Source organism: Typopeltis vanoorti, chromosome 10 (genome assembly GCF_054136105.1).
Source record: "Typopeltis vanoorti isolate ZY-2024b chromosome 10, IOZ_Tvanoo_1.0, whole genome shotgun sequence".
NCBI lineage: Eukaryota > Metazoa > Arthropoda > Arachnida > Uropygi > Thelyphonidae > Typopeltis > Typopeltis vanoorti.
The window spans coordinates 38,710,255-38,734,525 of NC_143558.1; the positions used below are offsets into that span (position 1 = coordinate 38,710,255).

The 24,271-nt window shown below is 36.7% G+C and overlaps 1 protein-coding gene across 1 annotated transcript in view; it reads left to right on the plus strand.

Moving 5' to 3' along the window:
• The window catches only part of LOC150102350 (tRNA wybutosine-synthesizing protein 4-like), a 182,441-nt gene that overhangs the window by 100,143 nt on the left and 58,027 nt on the right, over positions 1 to 24,271 (plus strand). Inside the window, exons 11-12 of the mRNA XM_090399562.1 lie at positions 4,434 to 4,524; positions 15,772 to 15,955. Coding sequence (XP_090255688.1) covers positions 4,434 to 4,524; positions 15,772 to 15,955 — 275 coding nt within the window. The remainder of the gene's footprint in view (positions 1 to 4,433; positions 4,525 to 15,771; positions 15,956 to 24,271) is intronic.

Genomic DNA, 24,271 nt, shown 5'->3' on the forward strand with positions numbered 1-24,271 from the left:
TTGGATTTGCTTTACTTGTAATTAATAATTTTGTTTTCTTATAATTAATTTTTAGGCTGTACTGTGTGAAGATTTCTTCCATCTTTATTAGAGTGGCTTTCAGTTTGTTTTCGTTATCAGCTATAACTGCTATATCATCTGCAAACCATAGCCAGTTAATATCAATTCCATTTATCTTAATTCCTGTTTCTATTAGTTCTTTCAGTTTATTTATTGCATCTTCAATGTACAGATTAAACAATATGAGTGAAAGAGAGCACCCATATATATAGATGTCTTACACCTCTACATATTTTTGCTATTGCAGTTTTGTTTATTGCTGGCTACTTCTATTAGGGCTTCTTGATGCTTGTAAAGATTAAATATGAGCCTTCTATCTCTCCAATCTACCTTTATTATTTTTAGGAGGTGAAACATTTGATTCCAGTCAATACTATCGAAGGCTTTCTCCAAGTCAAGAAAGATTATCAGAGTATTTTGATTCTTCTCCAATCTTCTTTCAAGAACTGTTCTTAGAGCTAGGATTGCTTCTCTTGTCCCCTGCTGTTTCCTGAATCCAAACTGGTCATTGCCAACATATTCTTCAACCTTCTTTGTTAGTCTTTTTTGTATAATTTTGAGTATTATTTTCGAAGCATGTGATATTAAGCTTATTGTTCGATGATTTTCACACTTGTTTGCATTATTTACTTTAGGAATGGGTATGATAGAGCATTGCGTAAAATCTTTGGGGATGATCCCCGTTTCATAAATATCCTTTATGATCTTGAAAGGTATGACTTAGTTATGTTTCCTGAGTATTTTATTAATTCTGAAGGGATGTTATCAGTGCCTGGTGCCTTGTTGGTTGACAATTCATTCAGTGCCCATTCAAATTCATCTTTTAATATAGTCGGACCAATTTCTTCCACATCAAGTCTTGTTTCATCTTCTATAACCTTGGCATCTAGATCTTTTGCACTATATAGATCTTCTAAGTACTCCTTCCATCTTTCCAAAATTTCTTCCTTATCTATAAGTATGTTCCCCTGTTTATTTTTGATAATTGTACTTCTTGTCTTGTTTTGCTGGCTTATTCCTTTTATAATGTTATAAGCTTTATCGATTCTTCCAGTCTTTGTTAGATCTTCTATTTCTTTACATTTCTCTGTATACCATTGTTCTTTTGCTTCTTTACACTTTCTATTTATCGTATTTTTTATATGTTTATATTTGTCTTTGCTTTCTTCCTTTAGGGAGGTTTTGTATTTTCTTCTTTCATCTATTAGATCTAGAATGTCCTGGGTGATCCATGGTTTTTTTATTTGCTTCTTCCTTCATCTATGTAGTCATTGGCAGCCTTGATGATTGTATCCTTCAAATGAGTCAATTTTTCCTCTGTGTTTTTCTTTTCCCTCTCTCCGGTTTTAATGCTTTCATCAGTTTGCTGTTTATAGTTTCTATGGTTTTCCTCTGTTTTCAGGTTACTTATGTTCCATTTGGGCCTTTTCCTTGGTTGTGACAGCTTTTTAAATTTCAGATTGCATTTCAATAAAACCAAATTGTGGTCACTGTCAACATCAGCTCCTGGGTAACTTTTGCATGATTTTACCTAATTTTTAAATCCATTTCTTGTCATAATATAATCTATTTGGTATCTTCCTATATCCCCTGGCATTTTCCAAGTATACCTTCTTCTTTTTGGTACCTCATACCAGGTATTAGTAATGATCAGATTGAATTGGTGGCAGAACTCCAAAAGTCTATCTTCTCTTTCATTTTGGCATCCACGTCCATACTTTCCCACTTCTCTACCATCTTTGCCTTCACCAGTGACTGCATTCCAATCTCCCATGACAATAAGATTATCTTCCTTCTTGGTCAGTTTGATTAGATTCTCAATATCTACATATACTCTCTCAACTTCATCATCACTATGGTCACTAGTAGGCATGTAAGCTTGTATTATTATAATATTTGTTGGTTTTGCTTCTAGTTTTACCATTATCAATCTGCTACTACATTTTACTGAGTTGATTACTCTACTTTTCCATTCCTTATTGAGAACCACCGCGACTCCATTTTTTGTTGTCTCATCACCTGAATAAATGATTCTGTAATCACCACTCCAAAAGTCTCCACTTCCATTCCATCTCATTTCACTAATTTTCAATATGGCTATTTTTAATCTATCCATTTCTCTCTTCAAATTTTCCAATTTGTAAGAGGGTTCTCACATTCCACGTCCCAATGAATGTACAAGGACTTACTTATTCTTAAGAATAAGGAAGCAATAAATGCAGCAAATGTGGCTAAAGGTGTGACAACATTGATCCTCCAGGAGATCAAACATGTTATTGAAGAGATGGGAAAAACTCCTTTTAGTGTGGATAAATGAGAAGTGATTACATGGTGACGTTATTACTGAGAGAATTATTTGTAAGAAAGCCATACATCTGCACAGTGAACTTAAGAAATGCACACCTGAGACCAGTACTACTGAAAATGGGGAATTTAAAGGAAGTAGAGGCTGGTTCGAGAAATTCAAGAACTGGGATCCATAGTGTTGTCATGCAGGGAGAAGCTGCGAGTGTCAATGTAGAAGCGGACAAATTTGTAAAAACCTTTAAGGAGTATGTGGATAGTGAGGGATTTGTATCTCAATAGGTTTTTAATTGTGATGAAACAGGTCTTTTTGGAAAAAAATGCCCAAAAGGACTTATATCACAAAAGAAGAAAAGACGGCACTGAGATATAAAATTATGAAAGATAGAATTACTTTGCTGCTTTGTGGTAATAATGCTAGTGGAGACTGTAAGATAATGCCTTTGCTCATTTATCTGAAAATCCACGCATTTTTAAAAAGAACAATGTCATAAAGAGCAAATTCGGTGTTATGTGGAGGACCAGCACGAAAGCGTGGGTTACCAGAGAGTTTTTTCACTGAGTGGATTTATCAAGAATTTATCATTAAAAGCTCTTCTAGTGATGGACAATGCTCCTGATCATCCCCCAAATTTAAAGGAGGATTTAGTTGGTGAATTCAGTTTCATCAAGATAAAGTTTTTGCTGCCCAATACCACTTCTGTCATACAACCCATGGACCAGCAAATGATTTCAAACTTCAAAAAACTGTATATTAAGGTTATGTTTCAAAAGGGCTTTGAAAGAATCAATGCCACAGAACTAACTCTTAAAGAATTTTGGAAAGAGCATTACAACATTCTTCATTGCTTAAAGATCGTCGATAAGGCATAGAAAGAAGTTTCTATAAAAACAGTGATTTCTGCTTGGAAAAAACCCTCTCCTTATTGTATTTCAGTCAGTGTACTAGTAAGCTGTGAAGAAGAGTGTTGTAAATGAAATTGTGTCTTTGGGTAAAGCTATGGGATTAGAGGTGAGTGATGAGTATATAGAGGAGTTAATAGATGATCATAAAACCGAACTCAGCATAGAACTTCAACATCTTCGTGATCAACAACAAAAAGAAGTGGAAAAAGAAATTTTTATGGAAGAGAAAAGGATGCATTTCCAATGCCGACCTTCAAGAATTGTTCTCTGTTTGGGTTAGAACACAATCTATTGTGGAAAAATGGCACCCTAATAAGACATTAGTGACCAGGAATATCAACTTATTCGATGACAACATGATGGGTTATTTTAAAAATATCAAAGAAAATCGTCAGCGCCAAACAACATTAGATAGATTCTTCTCTGCAGAAAAAAGAGAATGTGAATCAGCATTCTCAATTTCAGCTAAGAAGCAGAAAGAAGACGCTTAACAATGGGAGCATTATTTTCGTCTTTGTGGTGTTTATATTAAAAAAATATTCTTCACTGTTATTTTTTGTAATAATTAAAATTAATAAAATAAATATAAGATTATTTTGTTTAATTTTTTCAAGTTATTAACATTAAAAAACCTAAAATAGATAAAATAAAAAAACTATTAAAATTTTTTGGATATGGGAACGGATTATTTTGCTTTTCATTATTTCTTATGTAAAATCTTGATTTGGGCTTTGAATGATTCATAGTTCGAACAGGTTTCTGGAATGAATTAAATACGAACTATGAGGCACCACTATACTTGTAAAATCTACTGTTCCCAAGTAGCTTTTTTAAAAATTGTTTGTAAAAAAAAAAGAAATTTTGTAAATGGATTTCTTTTTTTTTTTTTAATTTATTTTTTTTTCCTTGAATTATTATTATTATTATTATTACATGACACCTCCATTAAATTAAATGAAGTAATTTTCTGTCATAGTTTCTAATTCTCTCTATCTCTTCTTTCCTCCCTCCTTAATGTCTCCTTATCCAGGAGATATGTTTTCAGTCTTTCATGTAATTGTCAGTTTATGGAATACCACTCAGTTGAAATCTTGCCTTTCATTTCATTAGAAATGTTATACATTTCTAATGAAATGAGACATATTTCTTTATTTCCTCTATAGGAAGCATCATTTTAAGACAGTTGGCTCTTGTTTGAAATCAATAGAAAGATATCCTGATCTTATTTCTCAAAAGCAGAGGTATATAAAACTGGTAAGCTGTGATTACTTACTTTTCAGTAGTATTAACATGTAGGTGTTACATTATGAAAATATTAGACAGGTACTTTTTTTTCATATTTCATTAAATTATCAAAACACTATTAGATATATGAAGAGCCAAAGGCTTCAATTATTAGGACACCTCTCAGCAATACTCATAGAAGGGTTGTAAGTTCTGTTTGCTACAAACTTGATATTAACTAGGTCTACCTACTCACTGATGAGACCTCAATACAGGTTGAAACCGGTCTGGGTGGTGACCTTCTCTCATAATGTAGAACAGTAATACAGCTCCTAGGAGCTAAGTTCACATTATGGGTAAATATCAAGAATAGCGATCGGAGCTTGCTTCACCTTTGACATGAGTTGCCTCAGCTTGCACTACCTTAAGGGTCAGTTGCTGCAGTATCCAGGTATTTGCTTACGCTTGGAATCGCCGAACTTTATATAGTTTCTACTATATTCGGCATGAAACTCTTTGAGTTTCTTATTCGGCTAAGAAATGATATGGGATGTAATATCCCTTAACTTAAAAATTATCAAAGCACAGATATTATTATATTATGTGCACTTCAACCTTAGTTGTTTTGCAGTTTATTATATGTATTCATTAGATTCAGTAGATAAGTTGTAGTTCTTTAAATCAGATCATATGACAGTATGTGCAAAATGCAATCTGAGTGCAGAAATGTTCGACGGTGATGAATCTCTGACTGATGGCGAAAGTAATCTAACTTCAGTGAATCAAACAGTAATAAAGAGAGGGAATACTTGTCTCATAGATAAGGAAGTGTGAAACAACAGAATATGAGCATTAAAATAAGTTGCGGGGAAAAAAAAGGTAAGAGTGATCTTGTTGTAAAAGAAGTCATCAGAATTAGCATGAATGATGTAAGTGAGAGAGAGAGAAGTGAAAAAAGTGGAGTGGTAGAGAGAGAGAGAGAGACAAATGAGACATTTTATAAAATTAAGTAAATAATGAATTAAGGTGGTTACAAAGAAGTGATATTGAACATTTAGAGAAGTGATTGATTGTTGAATGTGGAAAAATGAAGACACAAGTGAAAGAGGAGTTGAACCTGAATTATTGCAGCAGAAAATTAGAAAGTAGTATAGTATTATCAGGACTTTGTGGTGAAGGATGTTCAAAAAGGGCAGGCATTGACAACATGTTTGAGAAGGGAGATGATAAAGTTTCGTTGAATTTGAGATTGTTATTAGAGAAATTATAGGGGGTGTGAGAGGGAGATTTGTGAATATGTTACCAAGTATGAGAGTAGGGAGCTGAGAAAAAGGAGAATTATGAAAAATATGATAGGGTGTGTAGGAAGAGAGGCCTTGGATATGGGGATGTGTGGAATAAATTTGGAGGCAGGAACGTATGGCTTGTTGGAGATGCAGATCATCTCCAGGCTGTATTAAGGCTGTTCCTGAAGCTGAAACAGCCTCAGGAACAGCCTTAATGAGAATAGTGATCAGTTTTCTTGTGATAATGTAACTATGGAAGGAAAGGGGGAAGCCAGGCGCAAGTTATTGTGTTTATACACTAATGCATAGTATTAAGAATGGAGGGATTGATTTTTAAGGGGTGCTTAAGGGTCAAAGCTGTATAACTGAGAGGAGACCTCCACATAGTCTTTAAAGGAATGCGGAGAACCAACCAGGGCTTCTGACCTAATGTCCAATCCTCACCTTCTCATGGTGCACCCTGTTGGGTATCTACCTGGATACTGAAAGAATGAGGATGGGCTGGCAATTTGGGATTTAGCCGACCAAATTGTATTCTTATTGGTTAAATCAAAATAAAAAATGATGGTACAACATGACAAAATTTCATGCCGGCTGGGGCGTCGCCTTGTTAAATAAGACCCCCGTTGTTTTCGCCAGGGAACCAGGGTGAACAGCGAAAAGTCAGCTACTGGAACAAATCTGAAAACACCCCCCAACTCAACATCACCAAAGTTAAAGATTGGTACTATCAACATAAGAAGCCTGAATGGCAAAGAAATGGAGCTAGCTGAGGAATTAGATAAGTGCCAGATCGACATAATAGGGGTGACTGAAACTGAAACAAATGTTAACTGGTGAGATCTTTCTGAGCAATAAATACAAAATGTTATATTCAGGCAATGATAATCAAGGAAAAGAAGGAGTAGCCATAGTATTCAACACAAAATATGAGGCTAATCTTCTTGAATGGCAGGCAGTCTCAAGTAGAGTGATGTGGACAAATATGAGAATGGTGAACCAGACAATGAGACATATTTGTGTCTATGGTCACACAGAAGATTCCACTAAGGTAGAAGTGGAAGAATTTAGAAAAAGCAACTGACACAATGAAAAAGGAAAAGTTGGTCCTTGTTGGGGATCTAAATAGTAGAGTAGGAAATGATTGTGAGACATACAAAAATATTTTGGGAAAATTTGGAGAAAAGAGCAAAGCTAATAATAATGGCAAATACCTGTTGGATTTCTGCTCAGGACATGGACTGGTTATTACTAACACCATGTTCCAACATAAAAATGTGCACAAAATCACATGGAGAGAAGAGGCAAGGAATAAGAAAAGTCTCATTGACTATATTATTATTGATAGTGATGTTTTCTCCCTGGTGCAGGACACCAGAGCGTACAGAGGATTTGAAATTGGAAGTGATCACTATTTAGTCTTGAGCAGGATAAAATTGAATTTCATATTGAAAAGATTGACATGTTTTAAAGCAAATAAAATTTGAGTAGCTCTCAGATGTGAACTGTAGACTAAAATACACAAAGATTATTGAAGAAAAAATAAAAGAGTTTGAGAACAGGAACCTTGGAGATTCAGTGGCAAGCTTTGAAGAAAACCCTAATTGATTCAGCCAGAGAGGCATGTGGTGAGGTTGTCTGCAAGGAGAGAAAAATCAGAACTCCATAGTGGACACAGGAAGTTAAAGAGGCAGTGAAGGGAAAAGAAGAAATCATATCAAAAGTTCCTGGCAAATAAGTCAGCTTTGGCTCTTAGAGAATACAGAAACAAATGTAAGAAAGCGAAACACTGTGTAAAACTAGCGAAACAAAAGTCATGGTAGGACTTTGGCAAGCACATAGAAAATAAATATCAGGAAGGTGGCAAGATATTCTGGAGGTTGTTGAAAAAGCTGAGAAATGGAGGAAAGAGTGCTGTAAATGGAGTAAGAGACAAGAAGACATGAAAATGGGAGAAAAGGATATCCTTGAAGTATGGACTAATTACTTTGAAAATTGCTAAATGAAACAGTGATAGTGCAGTGGTAAAAAACACTCAACAGACATACAGTCAGGAAAACATATCCATACTTGAAGTAGAAAAAGCCATCAAAGGCTTGAAATGTGGAAAGGCAGCAGGAGTAGATGATATTCGACTAGAAATGGCTGAAGTATGGTGGTATAAAAGTCTTACAGTGGCTGCACTGCATGGTTCAGAAATCCTGGACAGAGGGACGAATTCCCGATGATTGGAGTAGAGCTCTAATAGTGCCTATATATAAAAAGGGAAATAAAACTGAATGTGAGAATTACAGAGGTATTTCCCTACTGAGTGTTCCTGGCAAGATCTCTGCAAGTATACTTGAGAAACGGTTGAGAAGAATTGTAGAAGAAAAGCTTGGCGAAGAACCAGCTGGATTCAGTCCAAATAGAGGCTGTCAGGATCAGATCTTCACTTTACGACAAATAGTTGAGAAATCATGGGAATATAACAAAGATCTGTATTTAAGTTTTGTCGATTTGGAAAAGGCATATGACAAGGTGCCAAGAGAGAGAGAATCTATTCAATACGCTACAGTTATATGGTGTCAATGGGGCATTATATCAAGCAATACTTAGTCTGTATTTGAGTTGTAAGTCGGCAGTTAGAATTGAAGGATGTACAGGAAGATGGTTTAATGTTAAATCTGGTGTGAGACAAGGATGTACATTATCCCCTCTGTTATTCATTATCTATATGGATCACATTATGAAGGAAAGTGGTATTAAACATGATATCAGAACTGGAGCTGTTAATGTCAGCTCTTTGCTTTATGTGGATGATTATCCTTCTGAATAAATCCGCTACAAGTTTGCAAGATTCCCTGACTAAATTGAATAACTGTTGTAATAGATATGGTATGAAGGTCAGCATTAAAAAGACAAAGACAATGAAAATAGGTAGAATTGTTGAAAATGTTAACTGTGTTGTGAACGGGGAACTTGTGGAACAAGTAAAACATTTCAGCTACTTAGGCACGATTTTTAGTGAAGATGGTAAATTAAATATGGAAAGAGACAACAGAATCAATAAAGCTGGTATGGTAGGAAGTCAAATGAATAAATTTATGTGGAATAAGAGAGAAATTAGTCAAAACACTAAATTAGCTGTATACAAGACAGTGTTCAAACTAGTTTTAACTTATGGATCTGAGAGCTGGGTCAGAAGTAAAACACTTGACCAAAGACTAGAGACCAGAAATATGAGAGTCCTGAGAAAGATGAGAGGCATGAACAGATGGCATCAATGGCAATATCATATTAAAAACGAGGATATTATTAAAGAACTTGACATTGTCAGCATCCAGGAATGCATTAGCAGAGCTAATCTCGGGTGGTATGGTCACTTAAACAGAATGGGCAAGGAAAGATTAGCAAAACAAGTGTTCTCTGCCAGGTTGGCAGGAAAATGACCCCGAGGAAGACCAAGATATAGGTGGATTGATACAGTACAATGTGCCTTAAATGATAGAAATATAAGATCTGATAATGATGATATTGGAGTCTTGACAAGTAATAGACTGATTTGGAGGAAAATTGTAGATAGGACGTTAGTAATTATGTAAATTTTTCATGTAGTACTATCATATCCTGTACACTCCTTGAGGGTACATGTCAGGAATTTAATGATGATGATGGGATTGATTTTATGATTTTCCTGAATTTAGTTGGATTACAAATAATTGATGTGAGTAAAACAGTTGACAGGATAGTATACCATTTTTCAAGAAGCTCAGGAGAGTTGTGTCTTTTCCATATCGTTGAGGAAGCAGTAGAAATAAGGGCTTCAAGGCCATTTGGTATGAGGTTAAGGTGGGCAGGAATTTTAGATATTTAGTGAGATGTTATATATGCCAGGAAATGTAGAGAGAAAGAGAGAGGCAGATGATAATAGTAAGAGATAACTAGATAATTAACTGCATAAGGGTGACTCTAACTATAAAAGCATTGATTGGAACGAGAAAATAACATGTGTGAATATGGAGAACTATGTAAATAAGGAGAAAGAATTCCTTGAGTTGCTTAATAATAACTACCTTACACAACATGTTGTAGCTGCACACACACATGATACAAGTCAAATTTAATAATGTCTCTTTTGATAATGGTGAAATGATCATATTTGTTAGTCTATGATATTATAAAAACTCGTTAACAGAGCCTCCAACCTCTGTTCTAATCAAGTTTTCCTCATAGCTGAACTTGACTGTATTTGTGACACCTTCATATGTAATGGTTTATAGTTCTTACATAATTAACAAAATACTTGTTTTTTCTTCATCCCTTCCTCAACCACTCTCTCAAAATACAATTTGCAGTAATGCTATTGCCTTTCGCTATATTTGGAGCACCTCAGAAAAAATAGCAAGAACTTTAAAAATACAGCCAATTCTCTTTTTACACGATTTCAAAATAATACTGCTTAGAAAACAAAAGCAATTCTATTTTTACATGGTAGTATGTTTTGATTTAAAATGGCTCAAACGGCACTTATTTTTAAAATTTCTGTTTGAATTCAGTTCAGTTAAAAAGGGTATTTCCATTATAATTATCATTTCCTAGAATGGTACATATGTACTTGAACTTGAATTTTGGGGAATCCCCTCGATATTTTAAATATAAATAAATATTATTTTAATCGATCCCTAAGACCGCAGGCAAAGAAAAGATGTGGATTGTACCACATTACAGTGCACTGGAAGGCAAACAAAAAAGGTTGGCTCATAAAAGAAATTTTTAATTAATGGTTCCATCCATTGATGGAACCATTAATTAAAAATTTATGTTTTGTTCCAGAAGTTAAATGCTATTTGGTGGAAAAAAATTTGGACTTTAAAGTTTTATTGATTATTGACAATGCACCTGGCCATCCTATTTGATGGCCACCTGAATGTGGAATTTTGTTTTCTGCCACCTAACACAACATCCTTAATACAACCACTAGACCAGGGTATGATCACTATCTTCAAAACTTACTACATAAGAAGAACATTCCAATACATTTTGGATAAACTAGATAAGGATAATTTCTTTCACACAATTATTTATGTGTGAAAGAAATTTTCTATTTTGGATTGCATCAAACTTGCTAAGTTGGCATAATCAGAATTGAAACCATCAACTTTAAATGCATGCTGGAAAGCTACTTGGCCAGAATGTGTAAAAAGAAAAACCCTGTACTACCTTTGCATACAACTGAACATCCCAGTATCATTAGATTAGCACATGCAGTTGGCGGAGAAGGATTTTATGATTTTTCGTCTGCAGATATTGAAGAATTAATGGTTTACAAGGCTGTTAGTGATGATGAAATAATAGAAGCTGTCCTTGAGAATCTTGACAAAAAAGAAAAAAGTGATGGTGATGAGATTTCACTCACTGCAGGATTAATTAAAGAAGGGCTTCGAATGGCTAGTAAATTGCAAAGTCATTTCTTACACATGATCCAAATACTGAGCGAGCTGAACAGTTTAAACATGAACTGAAGTCATGTATGGTGCGATATGAAGAATTATACAAAGATCTAGTCAAAACAGGATCTCAAAGATTAATTACAGAGTTCGTGGTAAAAAAATAAAAATCAACCTTCAGAATTATTGGAGATTAGTGCTAATTTAATTCCTTTTACTGAAGAAAGCGTTTCACCATTGCAGTATGAACAGGACAGCCAAAATGTTTCAAGTGATGGAAGTGATTTAATTCCAGTCTCACACAAAAGAATGCAGCTTCTGTCAGAAAGTGACAGCGAATAAAATTTAACTAATAACCATATGCTCGGGTGTGTTTGGGCTTTTTCGAATTTCGGTTTTATTAGTGACACACTATTTTCTTTAAGAAAGATACATATGCATATACTTTAAATATTTAAAATAAAAAATATTCCATTAAAAATTAAATAGAGTTTTATTCAATGATTTTCATATGTTCTTAAAAATAACTTATTGTTTGTATCAGGTTTTTCTACATATGGTAAATGTAGTTTCTGTGGATGGTGAAACATGTACAAAATACATTCAGCGTGAACATGTTAAGTTATAAATCAGCAATTCGAATTGAAGGAGATGCAGAAAATTAGTTTGATGTAAAATCAGGTGTAAGACAAGGGCGTGTGCGCGCGCACACACACACACACACACACACACACACACACACACACACACACACACACACACACACACACACACAATCTCTAGTTATTGATCTATATAGATCACATTATGAAGGAAAGTGACATTAGGCCTTGCATCAAAATTGGAGATATTCAATTGAGCTCTTTACTTGATACAGATGATGTTATACTCTTAAATAAATACAATACAAGTTTGCAGGATTCCTTAACTAAATGGAATAACAGTTATTTAATTAACAAATATGGTGAAATCAACAATAAAAAGGCTCAAACTATAAAAATAGGCAGGAATATTGGAGAAACAATAGAACAAGTAGAACATTTCAGCTATTTATGCACAGTTTTTAGTGAAAACAGCAAATTAAATATGGATGTAGACAATAAATTAATAGAATTAATCAAAGATAAAATGGTGTGTTTACTTTGTGATACTGTGATTTCAATAGTGAAAAAATGCAATGCACATCAGCATTATGGTACATACAAGGACCATAAATACTTTATTTATTAGAATATAACTCACTCTCATATCTTTCACCCTTTATTTTACTTTACGAAAAAGGAAATTAAAAAATTTTCATATACCTCATACACAAAAAAAGGTTAAAACTTTAAGAAATTGATAGTGAATGTTGTTATGGCAGTTTCAGATATTTTGGAATTCAGTTGAAGAGAATCAGCATTTCAACTCAACAATTGTTGGCTTGCCTTTGTCACTCAGTTGAGCAATCATTTGTTAATACCTCACCAATCATATGCATAGAGGAAGCAACCAGTAGAAGAAATACCACATACAACAATAACAGAAAACGAGGAAAAAAAAGTGTGATGATGCGCAACTGGAAGTGAAAAACAGCAATGCACAGTCATGCTCACAATTACTGCAGGCAGAAGAAAGTTGCTTCCTTATGTAATATTTGAAAGGAAAATAATGCTGAAGGGGAAATTTTCCCCTGGAATTCATGTAAAAGTGCAAGAAAAAGGGTGGATCGACACTACAATGGTTCGAGATTGGATTAGAACAGTTTGAAACCACGCTTGAGACCAGAAATAGTGATAGCAAATAGAAGATTCTTGGTAAGTCATACCCATTTTCAGTTTTTAAAATCATGATGATCTTATGATTCTCAAATGATAAAAGGACAAGCAATAATGAAACTGTTTGTTTTAATTTAATTACAGAAAAATTGTTAAAGATTCAGATATACGTGTGATGAAGATGAGCGGCTGATTACATAAATAACGTTGATAATTAAAATTTAAATGCATTCATTTTATAAATAATGTGGGCAGTTATAAATTATAATGAATACTGAGGATTTAATCATAAATGTTAGTCTAGTTTCTGAAAATCCCTGCATATATCTTGCACCACAATTTTTTTAACTTTAATTTTGGGGAAAAAAGTGCGAGTTATATTCGAGTAAATATGCTATGTGAAATTGGAAGAACCAAGAAAATTCATACTTATAAATATGCAGCTTCAAAAAAAATCAACAACAACAATAATTGCAAGTGATGGCAGGATGAAGTAATGAAATTACTTGATTACTTCATCCTGTCATCATTTGAAGTAATGAAATTACTGAAGCAACTCATAAAGTAGCATATAGACTTGGAACAGAAGGTAAGCCACATGGTGATGTGGAAATAATAAAACATTGCATTGTCAAAGTTGTGGCATGTCTGGATTCAGATAAAGTTAATAAATGCAAATAGCTTCCTCTTTCACAAAGAACTATAACCAAACAACAACATGAATTAGTTGTCAGTGTTATGACAACTTTAAAAAATTTGCCAAAATGAAGATACTTATTTTTTTATTACCATAGACAAGTCTACTGATATTACTGACTCGGCACAAGTTTTATTTTATTTTCGCATTATAACTGCAGATTTTCAATGTTATAAAGAGTTACTACTAACTTGGGCTACTCTCATGGGGAGAACATGTAGAATTGATGTTCTTAATATTTTTAAAGATAAAAATTGGGAAGCAAAACTTAATTTGTGAATTTAGTAAATGTATACACATATGGTGCTCCTGTGAGAGGGAAACATGAAGGATTTGTTGTATTGCTACAAAATGAAATACAAAATTCCGATAACTTAATTTAATTTCATTGTATATTATATCAACAGAATCTTTGTGTGAAATCTACTCTTTTAAAAGACACATTAAGGAAAGTTATTGATATTGTTAACTATAATCGAACAAATTCTTCAAGGCATTTCCAGTTTCGCAATGTGTTTTCAAATTGATGAGGAAACATTAAGTGTGAATCATCTTTATCAAGTATTTGTTGTTTGTCACAGGGAAAAGTTCTAGAAAAAGTTTTAGCACTACAAAAAACAAGTTACAAATTTTTACATGGAACAAAATAAACCTTGTCAATTTTCTAAAGAGGATTTGTGCAGAAATGCTGCATTTTTATGTGACTTAATAGTAAAACAAAACCAGCTAAATGTTTGTCTACAAGGCAAAACTAAACTGGCATGTGAAATATGGCAGAATATTCAGGCATTTAGGAAGCAGTTGATTTTTTTCAAAACTCTTCTTTCCAAACATTAATTTCAGCTGAACATTTTCCTGAACCGGCAAAGGTAGTTGAAGAACAGTGCACTAATAAAACCTTAAGAAACTGTGATTTTAATGAATATAGTAGTGTCATAAACTCATTGATCAAATAATATGACGGGCTTAAAGATTTTGAAAAGCATGCTATCACACAAAAACTGGCTTTCTAGAAACATCTGGTTGATGTCCATAGTGCACCTGAAAATTTACAAATTTTCAAATTTTACAAATAATAGAACTGATTGAGCTCTCAGATGACATTATTCTGAAATTCTGTTTGACAGTAAGAAAGATCTCATTGAAATATGGAAGAATGCTGTCGACTATCCAAATATGCATCAACATGCTTGATGTATGCTGTCTTATTTCAGCATAACCTACTGTTGTGAATCAATATTTTTATTGGTTCACATTCAGATGTGCTTGAAATCACAAATAACCAACACTCACCTGGAAGATCAATTGAAGCTAACAACAGAATGCTGTAACCAAATATCCTCTTCTTATCCAGCAATAAGCAATCTCAAATAAGTCATTAAGTAATGGCCCACTTAAATAAATTAATGTAAAGCTTGTATTCCTAGAATATAATAAAATAAAGTGTTTTATTATCTGTTGAGATGTTTAGATTATAGAACTCCATTCTTGAATTAATAATTTTTTTGTAAATAAATAAAACACTTTTGAGAGTTCTACTAGATTTTTAATATTGTGTATTCATACCTTATGCATATGACCTCTTGATAATTTTAGCAAAATTTATTATATATGAAGTGTGTAGCATTTCCAGTAACTAAAGGTTCCCCCACCCCTGACCTAGAGGAAGACTAAGATGTAGATGGATTGAAGTAGTTAGGATCACCTTAGAAGATAGAAATATAAGAGCTGACAGTATTGTCGTCCTGGCAGATAACAGACTAATTTGGAGGAAAATTGTCAGTAGGAAGTTAGTATAGTAACTTTTCATCAGCGTATCCTATACACCTCTTGAGGGTACATATCATAATTTGATGATAAATTTCAAGAATTAGGCTCTTGAACAAATTATGTCATATTGCTTGTGTAGAAATGCTGCTTCAAACAAGTTTGCCTATGTATCTTACTGTCAAATATAGTCTTAATTATCTGAATATAGCTAGTCTCTCTCTCTCTCTCTCTCTTACACACAGACACACACACAATATTCCTGTTCAGTGGTACAATTTTTAAGACATTCAGGTCTTTCTTTGCTTTTTTTAATTATTATTATTATTATAATCTTAAAGGGCTGGCCATCATGCATTGGTATAGGAATGAATGATTTTCTTAAATCACTTCCTGCAGAAGAATATCATCGAATTTCTTCATTGGAATTGTTTGATGAGTATGAAGAGTGGCATTTAAAGTGTTCACATTATGTATTAGCTTGTGCAGTCAAGAATGGACTCTCATCGCTTGCCTGTTCTTTAGGTATGAGTTATTCTAATAATTAGTAAATTATTTCTGATGATCTTTGATTACACTTCCACAGATAATTTTGTATAACCACATTTATTTCCAAATATCATTTACATGATTTAAATGTAATAGTATTATATCAAGATCATTTATAAGGTGCTACACATGGTGATTTTGGAGTTCTTTTTGAAAGTATTTAGTAATAGTTAACTCATTCTTTCTGCATTATTATTTGTATTATTTGTTTTATTGTATTATTTACGTGGAGTTCTCCACAGAACAAAATGTGAGATTGAGTGGTTGGAGAAATGCCCGGCAGATGGTATGACACACAGAAGCAAAAGAAGGGAGAGATGCAAGGAGAGAGATAGCACAGTATGAACAAGCAAAAGTGTGAGAATAAGGATCGAATTTTGTATGGTGATTCATTGATAAGAGTGCTTGAGAAGAGTGTGATCAAATTGTGTTTTCCTGGTACGAAGATTAAGATGTTAATGATGCTGAAGGATGCAGAGAGAGAGAGTGAAGGCAAAAGAGATGTTTATTTGGCTGGTATAAATAATTTAGTAGTTGTAGACAAATAATTTAGTAGACTGCAAATGATTTAGTAGGTGTTAAGTGTGGTATGCAAGAAGTGAAAACATTGCTACCTGCAAAAAAGAAGAGTGAAAAATTAAAAGTTGAGTCTTTTGCAAGTATGATAGAAGAGAGCTTAGAGGAAGAGCAACAATCATGAATGAGTCAGTGCCCAGATTGTGCATGAGGAATGGAGTTTGTGGATGTGTGGAGTGAATTTGATGGAAAGAGGGAAGGATTTATATAAGGTGGACAGCTTGCATTTGAATGGATTTGGGATTAGGAGAGCTTAGAGAAAGAGCAACAATCATGAATGAGTCAGTGCCCAGATTGTGCATGAGGGTGTAGATGTGTGGAGTGAATTTGATGGAAGGAGGGAAGGATTTATATAAGGTGGACAGCTTGCATTTGAATGGATTTGGGATTAGGAGTCTTGAGAAAGAGTTGTTCAGAAAGAGTCTTGAGAAAGAGTTGTTCAGTGAGAGTTCAGAAGTACAGAGTCAGGGAAACTAGAATGTTTGGGGGGGGGGAGATGCAGGTGAGCATGACTCCAGGCAACCTAGAGGTTAATAAGTGAGCGAGTGATCACATCATGCTGAATGTAGCATCTCGGGTTCTTAATTTTAGTGGGATAAGCAATACAATGTGTAAGGAAGGTTGTGGGATGAAGGGGGGGGGTATTGCAGTTTATGTATACTAATCCCCCCCCCCCCCCCACCCCCCCCCCCCCCCACCCCCCCCCCCCCCCACCCCCCCCCCCCCCCACCCCCCCCCCCCCCCACCCCCCCCCCCCCCCACCCCCCCCCCCCCCCACCCCCCCCCCCCCCCACCCCCCCCCCCCCCCACCCCCCCCCCCCCCCACCCCCCCCCCCCCCCACCCCCCCCCCCCCCCACCCCCCCCCCCCCCCACCCCCCCCCCCCCCCACCCCCCCCCCCCCCCACCCCCCCCCCCCCCCACCCCCCCCCCCCCCCACCCCCCCCCCCCCCCACCCCCCCCCCCCCCCACCCCCCCCCCCCCCCACCCCCCCCCCCCCCCACCCCCCCCCCCCCCCACCCCCCCCCCCCCCCACCCCCCCCCCCCCCCACCCCCCCCCCCCCCCACCCCCCCCCCCCCCCACCCCCCCCCCCCCCCACCCCCCCCCCCCCCCACCCCCCCCCCCCCCCACCCCCCCCCCCCCCCACCCCCCCCCCCCCCCACCCAGGAAACTTTTATTGGTAACAGAAAACTAGCTCGGATGACATTGATAATATAAAACGAGTTTGATATGTATATAAAGTCAATATCAACAGTTCTTGATATTAAAATAAAAAAATAACAAAAAAGAAATAATAAATAATAAAAGTTAAATACGTTTCTTTTAAAATAAAAAAAATTACTTAGTCTTAAAACATTTTAAATTTGTTTTCATCATTTCACGGCGCCCCTCAACAAAACCTACGGCCCCCCCAAGGGGACCGCGGCCCACAGTTTGGGAAGCGCTGATCTAGAGTATACAGGAGAATGCAGATGCCATGCATTGGCAAATTAGCACAATGAGTGTGGGTCAAGTAATTATTATGGAAGATTTCAACTATGGTGACATAGATTGGGAGGAAGAATGGTCACAGTGAGGGAAGGAAATTGAATTTATTTAATTATAGATAATTACCTGAGGTAGTATGTGATGAAGGGGAAATTAGGTCAAGAGTGCTGGATCTGGTCATAGCATCAGAGAACTTAACAGTAACCAGTCTAGCTATGTAGCCTCCATTTGGGAAAAGTGATTGTGTAATCTTGACTCAGGAGATTGCCAGACATGCAGAACTTTCTGTTAGAAGAGACAGTGGTGTAGCAGAGCTTTTGCCGCCCGGGGAGGTCCCTGAGTTTGCCGCCCCTCTCAATACACACTAAAAATACTACAAAAAGTCAAAACAACATATAGGGAAATAAAACAGTATGTTTATTTTTGAAGTAAAATTTTAATTTCACCATTCTAAAATGTTATATTTCTTGTTTTCTGTTAGCAAAATCGTTGATGACATTGGCGAAGTCTATTTCATAGTAATGTAGGTAATTCTTAATCAGTTTTATTTAGAAAAACTCCTCTCACAACTAGCAACGCTTACAGTAATTGTGAGGAAAATTCGCTGTAGTATTACAATATTTGGAAACGAGTTCTCGAGAGTGTATTTTGGAATTAACTGTAAAAGTTCAAAAATGTTCAAAGTGCCGCCCGGGATGGACCGCCCCCTCCGCCCTCCCTCTAGCTATGCCACTGAGAAGAGATATAGTTTGAAATACAAAGCAGGTGATTATGACAAGCTGAGGAGTCAGCTTTTCGCAGTGCCATGACATAAGCCCTTGGTGGGGAGAGATGTTAGTGGTGCATGGGAGGCACTCAAGGAGTGTTTGAAGAAAACAGTATCGACTGTATACCCAGAGTCAGAAGGATACATTAATTGCAAGTTAAATGGATGAATAGCATCTTTAAGCAGGAGTTGCAGACAAAGAAAAAATTGTGAAGAGAGTTTAAAAGAAGAAAAAAAAAAAGTGATCAGCATACCCATGAGCAGCATGAGGTAAGGTAGGCCAAAGCTAATTTATGATAGAAAACTAGCTAGCTGATGTGGCCAAAAGAAATCCTAAAAGGGTTCATTCACTATATGACAAGTAAAATGAGGAATGATTATGGAATGATGACTTTAAAAAGTGCTGATGGTAGGGAGGTAACAAGAGCAAACCAAATAGTTGAATTACTGAGCAAGCATTTTGGAAGGTGCAATGTTGGATCTGATATTGACTGATGGACAAATAGAGGTTGAAGAAATCGAAGTGCTCAGAATATTGCAGAACCTCAATGTGAATGTGGCCATAGGATTTTATAGCATATCAGCTGATGTATCATGAGAATGTGCAAGGGAATTAGCAGCTCCTCTGACCAATCCAGTTAATTTAATCCTCAGTATCCAAAAGGTGTAGAGTAGAAAGTGACAAGACAGAAGGAGCAAATTATAGGCCAATTACCATCTCAGGAGCAGTAGTTAAGGTATTAGAGACATTGGTGAACAGCTGGTTAAATGCTGGTTTACAGTTAAATATAGGCTATATTATTATTATTCTGGGCAACTCCAAGGAGTCGACAGACTCATCGAGGGAGGCCCTAACATCATGTCAAGAACAACTATTCAACATTCACACAGTATCTATCATACCTCGCCTTGAACTCATGCACGGTCATAGCACCCACAACAGACTCTGGCAGCTTATTCCACTCATTCACCACTCTCCAAGTAAAAACCTAGCTCTAACACCCCTGCTAACCACATTCTTGCCCAGCTTCCATGTATGGCCCCTAGTCCTCCCACCACCAGTCCTTTTCTCAAAAATATCATCTGACTTAATCTTATAGAAACCCTTCAGTAATTTGAATGTCTCAATCATATCACCCCTTTTCCGCCTATCGACCAATTTTTGCAACCCACAAATCTTCAACCTGTTCATATAAGGTTTTCATTCCACAGACCTGCTATCATATTGGTCACTCGTCTCTGGATCCTCTCCACCTCCTCCCCATCAAGAAGAAACCCTGGCACCCATATCTGGGTGGGATCTTATCAAGGCTCGATACAGAGGAACAAAAACTTGTTTGTCTCTGCTTGTTAAAGTATTTTTCAGAAGCCAAGTGATTTGATGAGCTGATTTAGCCACTTTTGCAATGTGCCCCCTAAACTTCAATTCCCTATCCACCAACACTCCCAAATCCCTGGCCTTATCAATCTCCTGGAGTACGGTTTCACCAATGTGATATACTGCTGCTATTCTTTTCACCCCAAAATGCATAACCTTACACTTTGCCACATTAAATTGACACCTATTTTCCCTAGCCCAGTCCTCCAAACTATCCAAATCATTCTGTAAAATTTTGGCATCCTGTGCACTCACAATTGCTCTACCCAACTTTGCATCATCAGCAAACAAGTGAACACTTCCTCTCAGATCCTTTCCTATATCATTGATGAACAAATTGAAAAGTATTGTCCAAGAACAGAGCCCTGAGGCACACCACTAGTCACAAGCCGTCTTTTGGACTCAGCTCCTGAATAAACCACTCTCTGGTATTTCTCCATCAACCACCCTCCTATCCATCTCACCAACCCTATATCCATCCCCCATCTGCTCCAGTTTACTGATTAGAGTTCCATGTGGTATCCTGTCAAAGGCCTTGGCAAGGTCCAGTAGAATCACTGTAAACCCATTACCCCTATCCAGTTCAGCCGTCACTGTGTTATAAAACGTGAGCAAGTTACTGAGGCATGATCTACCCTTCACAAAACCATGTTGTCCCCCATACAATATCCCATTTTCATCTATCCAATCCTGTATTCTTTTCTTGACTAATTTCTCCAAGACCTTGACAACGATTCCTGATATGCTAATCGGTAGGTAATTTACAACAGCAGTCTTGGAACCACCTTTATGCAGTGGAATTATTTTCCCTTCTTTCCACCCCCTCGGGACTAACCCAGACCCGAAACTCAAATTAAACAAAATGGTCAAGGGTACTGACAATTCTTTAGTTGCTTCTCTTACGACACGAGCTGGTACACCATCCAACCCACATGTATTGACATTGAGGTTATGCAATAGAATACTCACCTCCACTTCATTCACCACAATTCCCGTATAATCTGTTGGTTCGTTCATTTCTACAATGTCACCACCTGGATGATATATTCTTGCAAAGTGCTCGCTCAGTAACTCAACTATATCAACTGATTCAGTTACCTCCCTACCATCGGCATTCTGCCACATACATTTTTCTTTTATTTGCAACATATCGAAAAAACTGTTTAGGATTCTCTTTAGCCTGCATGGCCAATATTCTTTCGTAATCCTTTTTTGTTTTTCTTACCACCCTCATTACCCATCTGGCCTGCACTTTGCACCGTTCATGTGCCTGCCGGTCACCTTTCTCCTTAAATTCCCTCCATAGTTGTTTCTTTTTTTTGCAGCTCAAGCTTAATGGTGTTATTCATCCATTTAACCCCCACTTGATTTATTATTCGGACTCTAGGTATACAGTCAGCCATTGCTTCATGCAAACACTTCTTAACTGCCTCCCATGCACTATCAACTTCTAGCCCTTGCGATTGTACACGCCATGGCACCGAACCAATCAAACTCCTAAGCTTGATTGGTTCAGTGTCATACTTATGTCATAATGTCATACTTACCAGCCCGATAATTCCACATGTACCCTGTCTTAATTGTAAATTCCACACCTTTAGCCACCTCCCAAGTCAAGACCCTATGATCACTCTCACCAATTGGTGGCAATGTGGTCATATTTGTTACAGCCAAATCCTCAGATGCAATTAATAGGTGAAGCACTCTCTGACCCCTAATATTTTCCATTACATGCTGTCGCAGATAGTTATCCCTTAATAACCGCATAAAATCCAATTCCTTCCTCCCGTGTGTCCTCTCCTCACTCCAATCAATGTGACCATAGTTGAAATCTCCCATAATAATTATCCTGCTTCCACTCATTTCTTCTGTTTGTTGTGCATACTATCTCCACCATCTTTTCCATCACCTGGTCTATAGCAGCACCCAATTGTATATTTTGTTCTGCTAGCTGCAATCTCACACCAAATGGCCTCAAATGTGCTCTTTTCTCTATCCTGCAATTCGACTTCTATTCTCCTTAGCTGCAGCTCATCAGCTATCATCAACAATACTCCTCCCTCCATTTTATTCTCCCAGTCATTCATGACTTATTTTTCGCGGTATTAACAACACCACAAACACTTTTAACAATAAAGATGTTTTATTAACGCTTATATTTCGCTGATTTTCAACTCAGCATCATCAGAGCACAACACACATGTAAAGTCGACAGTGAGTGAGTGAAACAATATAATTGCAAAAGACCTAAAGTCCTAATTTTGGCGCCCTCTAACGAAGGAAAAAAAAACAACAACACAGCAGTTATCCAGGAGTTTTTCTTAGGATAACTGTCTCCCAAATTTTTGGCAAATTAATGCAACCATATTTGTTAAGGTTGGGAGAATTCTTCAAAGCCATTGCTGACTCAAAAAACAATCTTTCAGATCTATAACGACTCCTAAATAGCACATTCGTTTTCCTCCATCTAATCCTGTGTGAAGGAGTGTCCAAAGCATGGTCTGCCAGTCCCGACTTGCCATAGTAATAGTAGCGAATGTATCTTTCATGTTCTTCCATGCGGATGTTCACTGATCTTCCTGTTTGCGCATAATAGGCCAAATCACAGTCACACGGAACTTCATACACTCCTGGGTGTGCTAAAGGGTGAAGTTTATCCTTAGGCGAGCGGATCAGAGTTGCCAGCTTGACATGAGGTTTGAAAGTGGTGCGAAGGCCATGTTTCAACAATACTTTGGCTATCTTTTCCGATGTACCTCTGATATAGGGAATAGAAATGGTCATGTTGTCTTCTTGTGTATTAGGGGAGGGCAGAGTAATGGGCCTATGTAGTATTTTATCTATTTTGTAGGGATTGTAGCTGTTGGCTAAGAACGTATGGCGCAGGTATTGGAGTTCAGTGGTCAGAGCTGTATCGTTAGAACAAATGGCTCTGGCTCTGTGTGTAAGTGTTTTTAAAATGCCGTACTGTTGGACTGGATGATGATGTGATTGTTTATGTAGGTATCTTCCTGTGTGTGTAGGCTTTCTGTAAATAGAAAAAGATAGTGCACCATCTGAAAGGCGGGTGACTAATATGTCAAGAAATGGTAAACAGTTATTTGATTCTTTTTCTACTGTGAAGTGAATTTTGGGATGTTGGCTGTTTAGGTAGGAGACAAAAGCATCCAAAGTGTCTTGTCCATGGGGCCAGATGGCAAACACATCATCTACATAGCGTAACCACACTTATGGCTTGTATGTAGCTGTGGTAAGTACTTTGTTTTCAAAGTGTTCCATGTAAAAATTTGCTAATGGGGGAGAGAGGGGGGGAACCCATAGCAGTACCATTAATATGTTTGTAGAATCCCCCCCCCATGTAAAGTAACCTGCATTCATGGTAAATTGAAATAATTCAAAAATATCTGGGGGAAATTTAGACTTGATTAAATCAAGAATGTCTATAAGTGGTACATTGGTAAATAAGGAGGTGACATCGAAACTAACCATTATGTCTGAATCTTTTAGGATTAGATTTTTAACCAGTGTTAGGAAATGGATTGAATTTTTTACAAAAGTAGAGGAGTTGCCAGTAAGGGGGGCAAGCGACTTGGCTAAATGCCAGGCCAGTTTATATGTGGGACTATCTATGCTATCAACTATGAGGCATAGGGGAATATTAGTTTTGTGGATTTTTGGTAATCCATAAATACGGGGTGGTTTAACATGAATTGATTTTATTTTCCTGATGATTTCTTTGGGCCATGATGTCACTTTTTTCAGTAATTTTTGGACTTTTTTTTTTTGAGACATCGTAGGGTCTCGATGTATAATTTGATATGTGTAACTGTCACATATGAGATCTTGCATTTTTCTGTTATACTCTTCTTTATTCATGATAACTGTTGCATTTCCTTTATCGGCTTTTTTGTAATAATAATATTTTTATTATTATATAACTTTTTAGGGCAGTTATTTGTTTACGTGGCATATTGCTTTTTGGAGGCTTAGCCTTGTTTATAATACTAGCTATATCTAGTCGCACGTTGTTGGCCATTGCTGGCGGAAGATCGTGGATACCCCGTTCTACTTTCATCATAATTTCT